This window comes from Eupeodes corollae, chromosome 2 (genome assembly GCF_945859685.1).
Source record: "Eupeodes corollae chromosome 2, idEupCoro1.1, whole genome shotgun sequence".
NCBI lineage: Eukaryota > Metazoa > Arthropoda > Insecta > Diptera > Syrphidae > Eupeodes > Eupeodes corollae.
In genome coordinates, this window is record NC_079148.1 from 77,123,473 (window position 1) to 77,135,891 (window position 12,419).

The window sequence follows — 12,419 nt, forward strand, 5'->3', positions numbered from 1 at the left end:
AAAAAAACTTAAGGACAAGTTTGAAGAATTACAATTTCTCAAATCAGAAATCAGCTTTGTATATAAAACCTGTCTTTGTATATAAAACCTGTAGTACCGCATCATGGGTTTTTATGGGCACCTATGTAGTGGTTACGGCGACATTAACTATTGGTACAGCGAACGTTAATAAAAACAGCTCCATATAGTAATACTATAGATTTTATATACAAAGCCATCACAGAAAAGAAATCGCTTTGAAATTCCGATCTCTAGAGTTAGAACGCAAGTTCACATTTCTTTGTATTGACTAATCTGTTTTTTAGCTTCCTTGTTTAAAATTAAAAGTTGAAATATTTTAGAATTTAAAAATATCCCCATAATATTTTTGAAAAAAAAGTGGAAACTGTCAGTTTCATTGTTAAACTTCTGTTAATATAACGTGATTTTATTGAGATTAATTACTTATGAAGTAGTACCCGTGGCATAGTGCGTTGGACTGTCATGCCAGAGGTCTTGGTTTCGATCCCTGCCTATGCCACCTAGTCTTTTCACAGGTACTGACTCTTGCGAGGAATTGACAAATTCTCCAAGAACAAATCTTGTCATGAAAAGTGCTTTCTCAAATTAGCCGCTCGGATTCGGTATATAAACTGTAGGTCCCCTCCATTACTGACAACATTACTCGTACACAGGAATGGTTGAGAGTAGTAAGTCACTAGGCCCTAGTTCTCAACGGACTATTGCACCACCCAATTTATTTATTTACTTACTTATGAAGTGAAAATATCGTGTCCCAAAAAAAACGGTGTATAATTTTTTGATTATGCATATAGACAATATGCGGGTAAACAACACCAAAGACTGATTAGAGTGAAGTAAAAAGAACCTATATATAAGTCAGTGATCGTAACGTCTTAAAACTTTGTTCGTGAAACTTGTTTGTTTCAACAGTTATGCATCCAAGTGAACATTTTGGGAAACACTAATTTTCCGACTTTTATGTTCAGTTTAAAAACTTGGCAAAACAAAACTTATTTGACTAAAATTTCAATTTTCTAAGTATTACAGAACCTTTGTTTTCCAAAAACGTTGAAGCTTTTTTATCGTTTAAAAAAAAATGAGAGTTTTCGCTTTCAACCATCCTACTTTTATGTATGTACATCAAAATAAACAAAACAAAAATTAACATTTCCATGTAAAAACCCCAAATTTGCTTTTCAACTTCCAATTTTTTACATTACGTCGGAGGGGAAATTTAACTACTTTTTTAGTTAGATTTAGCCAATCAGAATCCCTTGACTATGTACGTAGCCACTAGCTTTGTGAATGCGACCATTGAATTCGTAAAGGCGCTGATAAATTGGAGACGATAAGTCCAAATGATTGTGTGTCTTTTATTCCCCTAGCCATAATTTTAAGGCTGGTCAGTCTTATAGCACCTTCCTCAAGGTGGCTTTACACTCATAGTTCATATTCTTTTTACATCTGTACGTTTATATTTAATTTGTATGCTCCTCATCTTCGTTCGCTAAATTTAATTTTTGTTTCATTTTAAGTGGAACACAGATCAAGGTAACTGATCATAGAAAAATCAGCTAAACTCAGCCATCAGAACTTCCGGTAGACTATATGTGGAGTGGAGAGTTGAGAATGAGCGAGAAATAGAAGAAACAATCTAAGAACGATCTAGAAAAGGAAGAAAGAGGAATATACTTTACAAAAACACTCTATATAAAAGATATAAGTCCTCTGTAGACATCTTAGTTTGCCTACAAGCTAAACCGGAAATCAGCCTCATAAACTCATTTAAGTATGCGTGTGATTTTTCCTCTTACTTACCTGGACCTGGGCCTCAACCAACATGCGTATCCAGCCAGCTCGGTCCCTAACTAGCTGACTCCAGTTTCGCACGCCAAGTTAGTTGAGGTCCTCTCCCACCTGGGCGTGCCACCTGAGTAGCGGTCTTCTTCTACTGCGCCGTCCCTCGGGATTGGATTCGAAGACCTTCCGGGCTGGAGCGTGATGTCCCTTCGCTCTACATGACCTAGCCATCTAAGCTGTTGGATTTTAATTCTGCTAACTAGGTCAGTGTCGCTGTACAGCCCGTACAGTTCGTCGTTATATCTTCTTCTCCATTCTCCATCTATCCTAAGACGCTCTCATCTTTCTTTGTCAGGGTCCAGCCTTCAGAGCCATAAAAGAGAACCTGAATGATGAGTGTCATAGATGGTGATTTTAGATGCTCGAGAGAGGACTTTACACCTCAATTGCCTTCTAAGTCCAAAGAAGCAGCGATTTGCAAGAGTTATTCTTCGTTTGATTTCAGCGCTGGTGTCGTTGTCTGTATTAATAGCGGTGCCCAGATATACAAAGTCCTTAACTACCTCAAAGTTATAGCTGTCCATGGTTTTGTCCAAAACGTCGTCGTTCAGTGTCCTTTTTTGATGACAGCATATACTTGGTCTTGCCCTCATTGACTTAGTGGTCAACACATCTTCTTCGCTTCCGTCGCAACGCTATACTGACATCACGCTTTGATCTTCCAATTATGTCAATATCACCTGCGTATCCGAGTAAGTGGATGGACCTTTGGAAGATTGTGCCTCTAATGTTGGCGGTTGAGTTTTGCACAATTCTTTCCAGAACGATGTTGAAGAAGTCGCATGACAGTGCATCGACTTGTCTAAAACCTTTTTTGACATCAAATGCATCTGTAAGATCTTTTCCGACCTTGATAGAGCAGCGTGCATTCTCCATCGTCATTCTGCACAAACGGATAAGTTTGACAGGGATGCCAAAACTAGACATTGCTCTGTAGAGCTCTTCCCTATGGATACTGTCATACGCGGCGATAGTGGACTTTCCTGGTCTGATGCCACACTGATAAGGACCAATCAGGTTGTTGACGAACGGCTTCAGACGTTCACATAATACGGCAGAGAGGATCTTATATACGCAAAATTTGCGAACCTCATTCCTGTTTTGACATCCCTCTATCTTCTCGATCGCGTGCTTCTCATGCTTTTTTTTTTTTCATCTTTCCTCTTCTGCTCGTAGAGCTCGCGAGCAGCTCTGGTCCTTTTGTGCAGCGCCGTTTTTTATGTCGGCTGTTTCGCTGCGTGCGCTTGCCGGCATTCGTCGTCAAACCAGGGGTTTCGCTGTGGTGGCCGTGTGAAACCTAGCACTTCCGAGGCGGCATGTCGGATGGCTGCAAAGGCAATGTTGCCACTAGTTTTCAATGCTTAGGTAATGCAGGCAGCATAGGGCACCTTAAGAGGTTATTAGGACATGGCAGTCTCTTGCGATTGTAGCCGTCTAACGTCGAATCTTCTCACAGTACGTCCTTGTTTTGGCTTGGATCGTAATATCCGTAGCCGTAAATTGGCTACAACGAGGTAATGGTCCGAGTCAATGTTGGCCCCTCGGAATGTTCGGATATCCTGTATACTGGAGAAGTGTCGTGCTTCGATCGCAATGTGGTCAATCTGGTTGACGGTTGTTTGATCAGGAGATTTCCATGTCCCCTTGTGGATATTGAGATGTGTGAACTGCGTACTAGCTACCAGAACGTCTCAGCCTGAATCCGTTGTCGAAGGTGGTGTCGTGCAGTCTGTATCTCCCGATTATGCCACCAAAGATGTCTTCTCTTCCTAGCTTGGCATTAAAATCTCCTAAGACAATTTTAATGTCATAGCCAGGGCACTGCTCATATGTCAAGAACTCGAAGAATATGTCTTTGGTATATTCATCTTTCTCCTCAGTTGGGGCATGCGCGCATATGAGGCTTATGTTGGCGAATTTGTTTTGATGCGCTCACACTGTTTAAACTCAAGACTTTTTGCCTGAGTCTAGTTCCAACAACAAATCCACACCCAAAGAGGATGTCTTTGTTCACGGTAGTAGTCGTCGTAATATACATCGTAGTCTTTTAGTTTGCGTTTGCCCGGTCCATCCCATCGCACTTCTTGGACGAATATGGTTGTGTATACGCTTGAACAACGCTCGGAAATATTGCCTGCGATCGACTTAGAGAACATGCCGATTTTGCAATAAAAAAATCATCTTTTGAGATGAAGCTCATTTTGATCTTGGCGGGTATGTAAGCAAGCAAAATTGTAGCATCTGTGGCACAGAAAACCCGCACGATACACCCAAAACGAGTCACTGTTTGTTGCGGATTTCGGTCCAGAGGCATAATTTGGCCGTTTCTCTTCGAAAATGAGGAAGGTTTGGCCGATACAGTCAATGGCCATCGTCATCGGGCCATTTTGAACGAAATTTGTTAACAACAATTTAAGGAAATAATAGAAAAAATGTATGCAAACGATGGAGAAAAAGGGTATCATTTATAAATAGGCAAAATATATTCTATTTTAAAGATCTAGCTATTTTGGAATATTTTACATACATACACGCTTTTAAATGTTTGAAATTCCGTACCAAAGTGGGGAATGTTTTCCAATCATAGTTAGAACACTTTTAGCTGTTGAAACACCTTCTCGGCTGCAAAAGTAAAACTGGTGTTCAAATTGGAGCTTTTGGAAAAAGTCAGTAATTTGAATGGTGTTGATTAAACAAGGTTTTCTTGATTGACTGTCGATCTTTGGAATAAGGCATTCCACAAACGACATTACACGCCGTTTTTTGAATAAAAAGACTTGAAATCCATACAAATGATCCTCATTTTGATTGAAAAATCGTCTTCAGGAATGAGATCCATTTCTTGTTTAACATTCAGATTTATTTTTGGCTCTTGTAAAAATCAATCAAATCAAATTCAATAAAATCTCGTCCTAATCCCCTTATACAAGGTATTTAAAATTATTTCCGTTAATAAATGTGCTGATTAAATTCATATAAAAAAAAAATCTAAATAATATTTCTTCTATGCATTGTTTTCAAGAAAAAATCGCATCAACTAACCGCGTGGCATGTGCAATGCACTTAAAACCCCTTCTCTTAGTGAATTCATTGTACATTTGAATATATATTATTTGAAATATATAAAATGACTTTAGGAATTTCACCAAAAGATGTCAATCCGAGCGTTCCTCTTCATGATAGTACTATTCCAATATATATCCAATGGTGAATTCCGTTCTAAACTATATTGTTCACATTAAATTACACAGGTCCATATGAAAATGGGTACATTCATTTCCTTTAAGGTATAAACACAATTTGCCACACAGTCGAAATTAATTCAGGTTGAATTGTGCTTGTTACTCAATAAAAATAAATTTAAATATAAATACGTATACATTTTATGCACCTTGAGGCGTGAGGCAGTATCTAATTCTCATTCAATTCTAACTCTGCAAGACATTTGAAACAGAAAAAATAGTACTGAATACGTTTCTCATTTTTCAGATTAGTTTGTTCGAGTATCGAACTATTTCTTAAGAGACCTGTCAAATCAAGAAACCGTAACAAAATAAACTTTTCAGTCAGTAAAAAAATTGTATTTTTAATGAAACAATTTATAGATACATATATTGTTCTTATAACAAATCTTAATCGATTATATGTTTTTTTGGATGGAAACTGAAAGCAATAAAGAGTGAATTCAAAAGAAAAAAATCAAATATTATGGAAATGTGCTATAAAAGGCAACATTTTATCGTTGGTAAAGGTTCAAAATTATTATTGTTTATTATTTAAGTTTTGCATAGAACTTTCGCCTTTGGCAGGACACCTTTTTGTATGTCTTATTTGCAATACAAGGTTAATTCGTTGCTCCTTTAAGGTCAACTGTCTTTCCAGACGTTTTAAAACTAGGCTATCAACATTAAATACGACACGATTATTCCATAGGCATGGCAGATGTCTGCAGACCAAAATAATATATAAATGTTTTTAAAGTACAGTTGTATTTTAATAAATAACTTACTATATTATTATTATAAAGACAAGCAGGTATGTTTGTAGGTAGGTACGTACATTTTATTTAAAATAAGAAATACAAAAAACTTAAAAAATAACCTTTTATTAGAAACTATTCAGTCCATTTGTTACTAAAACAAAACCTAAAAGGTGTTGTTATACGTAACTCAAATGTTTTTTCATATTGCATTTAGCTGTAAGTTTAACCGGTATGGAAGCACATACAGTCGACCAAAACCTCGAATTGCTTTTGTTTTGCGTGCTTTTATTTGTATCCCTTTTATTAAATGTGCTTAAAATGTTATTTTAATTAAGGCTTTAAAAAAATAACTTTAAATAAATACATACAAAATAAATAATAATAGACCCACACAATTAATTTCGTTATCACATTAAACATTGTAGAAAGCTTTTGAAATTCGAAAAACATTTGGCATGTTTTAAATTGTCATTTTAAAAGTAATAAATTTCAATCCGCTTTCGGAACAGAGGCCGGTCAGCTTTTAACATTCTAATGACTCAGTTCTAAAAATCAAGTCAACTCTTTTTTTCTTTGATTTTGTACTTTACCAACATATTTCATTGTCCTTTTTAAACAGCACAAGTAAGGAATTTTTAAGAAGAATTTAACAATGATGATTTCTATGTACATATAAATAATATATACATATACATAATAGCCGGAAGTAAATGTTATGAAATAAACAGGAAATGGTCATTGGAAGTCAGCTTCCTGACGCTCTTCTGTTTCCCAATGTTAGCTTTGTCAGATTACAATAGAAGGGGACTTCTCTACATCTCCTAAAATGTCGTATTTCTTCTGAAAGACACCAGAATCCCCAAAAGCTATTTAATTTTTTGAACCAAGAGCTTACCAACTTGTAACTCAAATCTTACCATTACATCAAAAATAGTAAAAATAACAAAGAATATTTTATTCAATCTTCTTTATTCATAACCTTCTTTCACAATCATTCATATGAAGAAAAAAATACAAGTTTCAATCAAAAGTACAAAATATTTCTACAGTCCACAACTTAAGGAGACAAAAGCAAATTATTTGCTAATGTTGTAGGTATTATTAGAACGTTACTCATGTTAAGGAGGGAGTTTCTAGTAAGATTTAAGTTTCTCTCAGAGTTAAGTAAATAATTAAAAGAACTCGAATACCTATTAAAAAAAATACAATAGCCTGTTTAGTTAATTAAATTTATTAAATTTTTTAAATGTTAAACTTCTTAACTGCTGTTACTTATACTTTAAAAGTGTTCTTCTTTTATCATATTTTTTTTTAATTTCATCAATTGTATATATCTGCTTTTGTGTGTAGTTGTTGTTTTTAGGGTTTTAAACGTTTTTTTTTTTATGTTTTTATGTATTGGGAATAAACTACGCTTGCGACTGGGCTTTCTTAAAGTTGACCACAATCGGCGACGACAATTTTCTTGCTTGTTTTGCCAGATTGGCTACCATAGCCCTCAATCTTCTTAACAACATCCATACCCTCAACAACTTTGCCAAAAACAACGTGACGGTCATCCAACCACGCTGTTTTAACGGTGGTCACGAAGAATTGCGATCCGTTGGTGTTGGGACCAGCATTGGCCATGGACAAACAACCAGGTTCAGTGTGCTTCAAGGCGAAGTTTTCATCGTTGAACTTGTTGCCATAGATGGACTTGCCTCCGGTACCATTGTGATTGGTGAAATCACCTCCTTGGCACATGAAATTGGGGATGACACGGTGGAATGTTGAGTTCTTGAATCCGAATCCCTTTTCATGTGTACAAAGTGCACGGAAATTCTCAGCGGTCTTTGGTACAACGTCGGAACGCAGCTAGAAAAAAAAAATGTAAAAAATCAATTAGCAAAAGTAAAATGGTTGTTGAAATACTAAATATCAGATCCTAGCTAGAGGTAATCATTAAATGGCTGAATTAGGTTTTAAAGCTTTATTGTTTGGTTGTCACCACATATGATTGGTCTTGATTAACGTGATACAAAAGCAACCATCGTAAATGGCAAACAGGCAAATGCGGCATTATTAGGAACAGATATTACACACGAAACTATCCATAGCGGGTGATTTAATTTGACTGCCCAAGGTCATACCACAGCTATTAAACATTTTCTTTTTACTTTGATTGTTCTATGTATCATATTAATGAAGGCGATATAAAAAAATATCTGTATACCTATCTACCAACCTACACATATAATAGTTGCAAATTGAAATTGAGTCATGCAAGCCTGTTTAACGAAATGACCAAATAATCGATGACCCCATCGTTTAAAACGTATACCTACTATTTGTATTGAATTTGCATACATTTTTAATCATACTCAAATAAAAAAGATATCGACACACACTTAGTTTGAAAACTATAAAATAGATTATGAAGTAGCCGTTAGTGTTTTCTTTGCTGTTGATAAAAAGAGGTATGTACCTACCTAGAAACTTTTATGAAACTTTCAAGGAAAGACAAATATTTCGTCAGGATAAACCGAGGCACTGTAATAGAAAATTTGTTTCTAACTAAAACAAATAGTAGTTGTTTTATGATAGAAATATAATAGAACTACAGTTATAATACGATGTATGGGAGTTAAGATTAATGAAATGACTTATGCCTACATATTAAGTTTTAACATGCTACGAAAAAGTGAACCAACGACTTTTGTTCCAAAAAAAGACCTAGGCACAGTATGTTTAAGTATAGGTAGGTATACAATTTGCACAATTAGCTATTAGAAACGTAAAATCTTACACATAAAGTCGTGTTTAGACGTTTTTCGAGCTGTGTTGATTATACAAACTGTACCTATATCAATTTCCAGGCCAGATGTCAGAACATATATAATACATCTGAACAAAACGACTAAAATACCTGCATTAGCAAATCAAACAATTTTGGGGCAATCCTAGTCCTTTTTTTAAATTAGGTTTAATAAGTATTATTTCATAAAGGAAGTGCAATCATTTAATTTTGATTATTTGGTAGAGCAAAGTAATTGTGTCTGTATTGCAAATTTGAAGAAATAATTAAATTTGTGATGGTAATGAGTTTATTTGCAATCATATCTGTGCAAAGTCTACAATTCTATAGGTATGCTATTTGGAATTCTTCTGTAGTAGGTGAATTCTAAATATAATGAAAATGCTTATACCTATAGAAATGTTTTAATATCCAGCTAAGTATTCAAAATAAGAACTTTTTGCCCCAGTGTAATAGTATATAAAAAAGGGATGTTTTATGCATACACGTGCTACGCTGAGTGCTGCCGTACTGGGCTTATACTTATAGTTAAAACGAGAGAGAAAAGAGAAATAGTTCTCGTTATTATTAACCTCGTCATTTCCTTTCTTATTTAGTTTATTTGCTTGAATTTGTAATGCACTTTTTTTAAATTCAGCATCAGTATTACCTGAGAAAGGTAGGAGGATTATGCTGGTAAATGTTATTGTAAGGTATATAACCTACTATTGTTAAACTTGATTAAGCATTGATATACAAAATTATCCAATTTTGGTTAAGTTAAGATGTCATAGTAGGTATAGAATTCAACATAGATTTTCATATTTATGTATTTGTTCCCCAAACCAACACGAACCATTCAATGCGAACAACAAACTGTCTTTGAGATGATATAGAACGAACCAAATTATCAAAAAACAACTTGTCAGGTCACCGAATAATCAAAAATCTGGTCGAATATCGTTTAGCGAGGGAAAAAATCGATTTTTCTTACAAAAGGATGGAATGTGTTAAAAGGAATTTGAAAGAAACTATCAAAGAGGGCATTTTATTTTATAACAAGGATTTTTCAATTTTTTGAATGCAATTAAGAAATAGAGAGAGAGTTAAAATCCAAAATATTAAATATTTTAAATTCAACGAATTTAAAGTGCAATTTCTTCCTTATTTTCCGCATCACTTCTTTAAAATTGGAAGAAACTACTCGTTTGTATTAGTTTTGGTAGGCATAGGGAGTGGTGAATCCACCTGGAGAACTTAGATACAAGAATTGATTTTTTCAAATCAGTTCTTTGGTCTAATGGAATTTTAAAATAGTAGTCAATTTTTTGACAGATACACTACAAACCAGGCATTGATTTTTACTTTTGTACTTAAGTAGATAAGTACCTACCAATGAAAACAACTGAATACAAATTTTCACTTGCTAAAGATGAACATTTCCTTCTTAAATAAATATTCAAAATAAAAACTGAATAGATAAGTACACCAATTTCAAATCCAATCCACGTCACCTAAAGTTTGGCAGTCCACTCCCCCAAGCCCCAATATACATGCCATTGCGATTGAGTCATTTTACATTTACACAGTGCAAATTATAATTATTTTGAACAAAAAAAATAATCTGTCACGCAGGTTTAAAATAAAGCGATTAATGCAAAAATTATATCTCAAAAGCTAGATTAGAAATCAAGCAATAGGTATACAGCGCGCTATCCTTTCCAGTTTTTCATCTTAAAAAAAAAAAAACATGAGGAAAGAGGGTAATGGAAATCTATCGAATTTACTTAAGAAAAATAGTCACAAGATTTTCTAAAGACAATGGTTGATAATTAACTTTATTTCTTTACAAACAAAAAGCTAAAATGACGTCTCAGTATAGGTTTAGAACTTTTTTTATCAAGTCAAGGTCAAAGCTTCAAATAGAAGAATCCTGAGAAAAAATTCCATGATCTATGAATGAAGAATAAGCATTTAAGGAACCTTCCAGACTCTAGGGCGTGCTCCAAGTGTTTCTGGTTCCTTTTGTAAAGAATTTGCTATAGCACACAGAAAAAGAAAAACTCACACAAAGGCCTTTTAATGCCATGAAGAAAAAAAAACCGGTCGGTCATTGTGTGAAAATGGAAGGCATCCAAGAATTCCGCTTGCTCCCAAGCTATTTTTTTTCTTCTCATTCATTTTAGAAACATGAAGAAAAAATTGAAGATTAATTTCAGCAAAGTCAATTAAAAAACTTGGAACCAAAAAACTAGATGCAAAAAATATTTGTCACCTAAAAATTTTCGACAGAGCTACATAGGTATACCACCGTTCGATAGCAAATCTTTATATGTGTAGTATATACATATTATATGTATATACATATTCAATACATTCATATGCATATACATGCCCCCTCAAGTCAAGAAAAGATTAGAAGGAAAATTTGTAATGGAGTTCTAGAACTTTTTAAACTTCAGCTTTACGTAATTGTAAATGAAAGAAATTGCTTTTAAATTTTTACATTAAAAATATTACTTACTTCCATTACGATGCGACCAACGGGCTGATTATCAGCAGTCATATCGAAAAACACACGAGGTAAACCCATTTTTTTACTTGAGAATTGGCGAAGACACAACAAACCGAACGCTGACTGAATCGAAACTAGATTCGGATTTTGAGTTAAAATGGCGAACGAGCGCGATTGTGACTGCGGTTGTACAAATGACCGGCAAAAAGCTGCACGTCCCAAGAAGGCCATGTTTGTGCACATGGAAAATTTTGATGGCGTAGTGTGACTGGTTCTGGTTCTCACGTGTTCCAGATTCCAGTAGAATGTTTAGAATTTTGGAGAGTTGAATTGAAATGAAATGGGATAATTTATACGAATTGGCGCATGACAGCCCTGGAATAGCTTCAAAGTTTAAACAAATCCGGATGTGCAGACATTTTGTAGAATAGTTTTGTTGAAATGTTTGTATTGGGGTATTAGCAAAATATTAGCCCTGTTTAATAACAGGGTAAAAATTCAAAATTTCGACCAAAAAGTATACTTCATAAATCTATTAAGATTGTGAAACGTGTTGAAAATTGACGGAATTGGGACAAGTTTTTGAAAAGTCGTTCGGGAGAAAATGATGGGCGGTTTTCTTTTTTAATTCAGAATAGAGCTCTGGACAGAGTCCGAGCATATGGAGCATGCTCTGAACATACGCTGAACAAAGCGTGTTCTGAGCGTTCAGAATTATTTTTGAAACTCACATGACACTTAAGCTGTCACTATTTGACATTTCAATTTATTTGTCATTTTCTTCAGAAACAGGAATATAATTCAATGCTTTAATTAAAATGGAAAAACTAATTATAATCAAACAAGCATTCGATTTGTTTTACTAATGAAATTAAGAGAACAGTAATATTTCTGATATTTCAAGCCTCCTGAAATAAAAAAATATATTTATTTGTTGTTTTATATTTAAACTTACCTTCTGCACCAGCCCGATTATTTATTTGAGCCATTTCAATTGTTTTTTTTTTTAATTTCATCTGCCAATGCTTGTGTTTAAGCTCATTTGAAGCTCTGAACGCTTAGAGGTAAAAAACACAATTTTTTGTTTGACAGTTCAGGCTCTGCTCTGAACTAAAAAAGAAAATGCCTCAAAGCTTTGTTTTCATTATTAAAACCAATTATTGGATTGTTTTGGCATCATTGAACAAAATTCCATGACTAAGGCGCCAGTTATAGCTATCAAAGAAATCAATCCTGAAAAATGTTTGAATCAATATTCGACAGTGTTGCCCTTTAATTAGCAA

General features: G+C 34.5%; 1 protein-coding gene across 1 annotated transcript; it reads right to left on the bottom strand.

Annotated features, from left to right (window-relative positions):
• Positions 1-6,795: 6,795 nt before the first annotated feature.
• Positions 6,796-11,380, bottom strand: LOC129946135 (peptidyl-prolyl cis-trans isomerase-like). Its single transcript, XM_056056188.1, has 2 exons — positions 11,146-11,380; positions 6,796-7,702 (listed from the first exon to the last, which is right to left on the bottom strand). The coding sequence occupies exons 1-2, from the start codon at positions 11,377-11,379 to the stop codon at positions 7,277-7,279; spliced, it is 660 nt and encodes a 219-aa protein (XP_055912163.1). The 5' UTR covers position 11,380; the 3' UTR covers positions 6,796-7,276.
• Positions 11,381-12,419: the final 1,039 nt, after the last annotated feature.

Excerpts from the sequence above, each read along its gene's own strand:
- LOC129946135 (XM_056056188.1), bottom strand. The coding sequence starts at position 11,379 with ATGTGCACAAACATGGCCTTCTTGGGACGTGCAGCTTTTTGCCGGTCA. Across the intron at positions 7,703-11,145 it reads TTGGTCGCATCGTAATGGAA|CTGCGTTCCGACGTTGTACC; the intron begins GTAAGTAATATT and ends TTTTTTTTCTAG.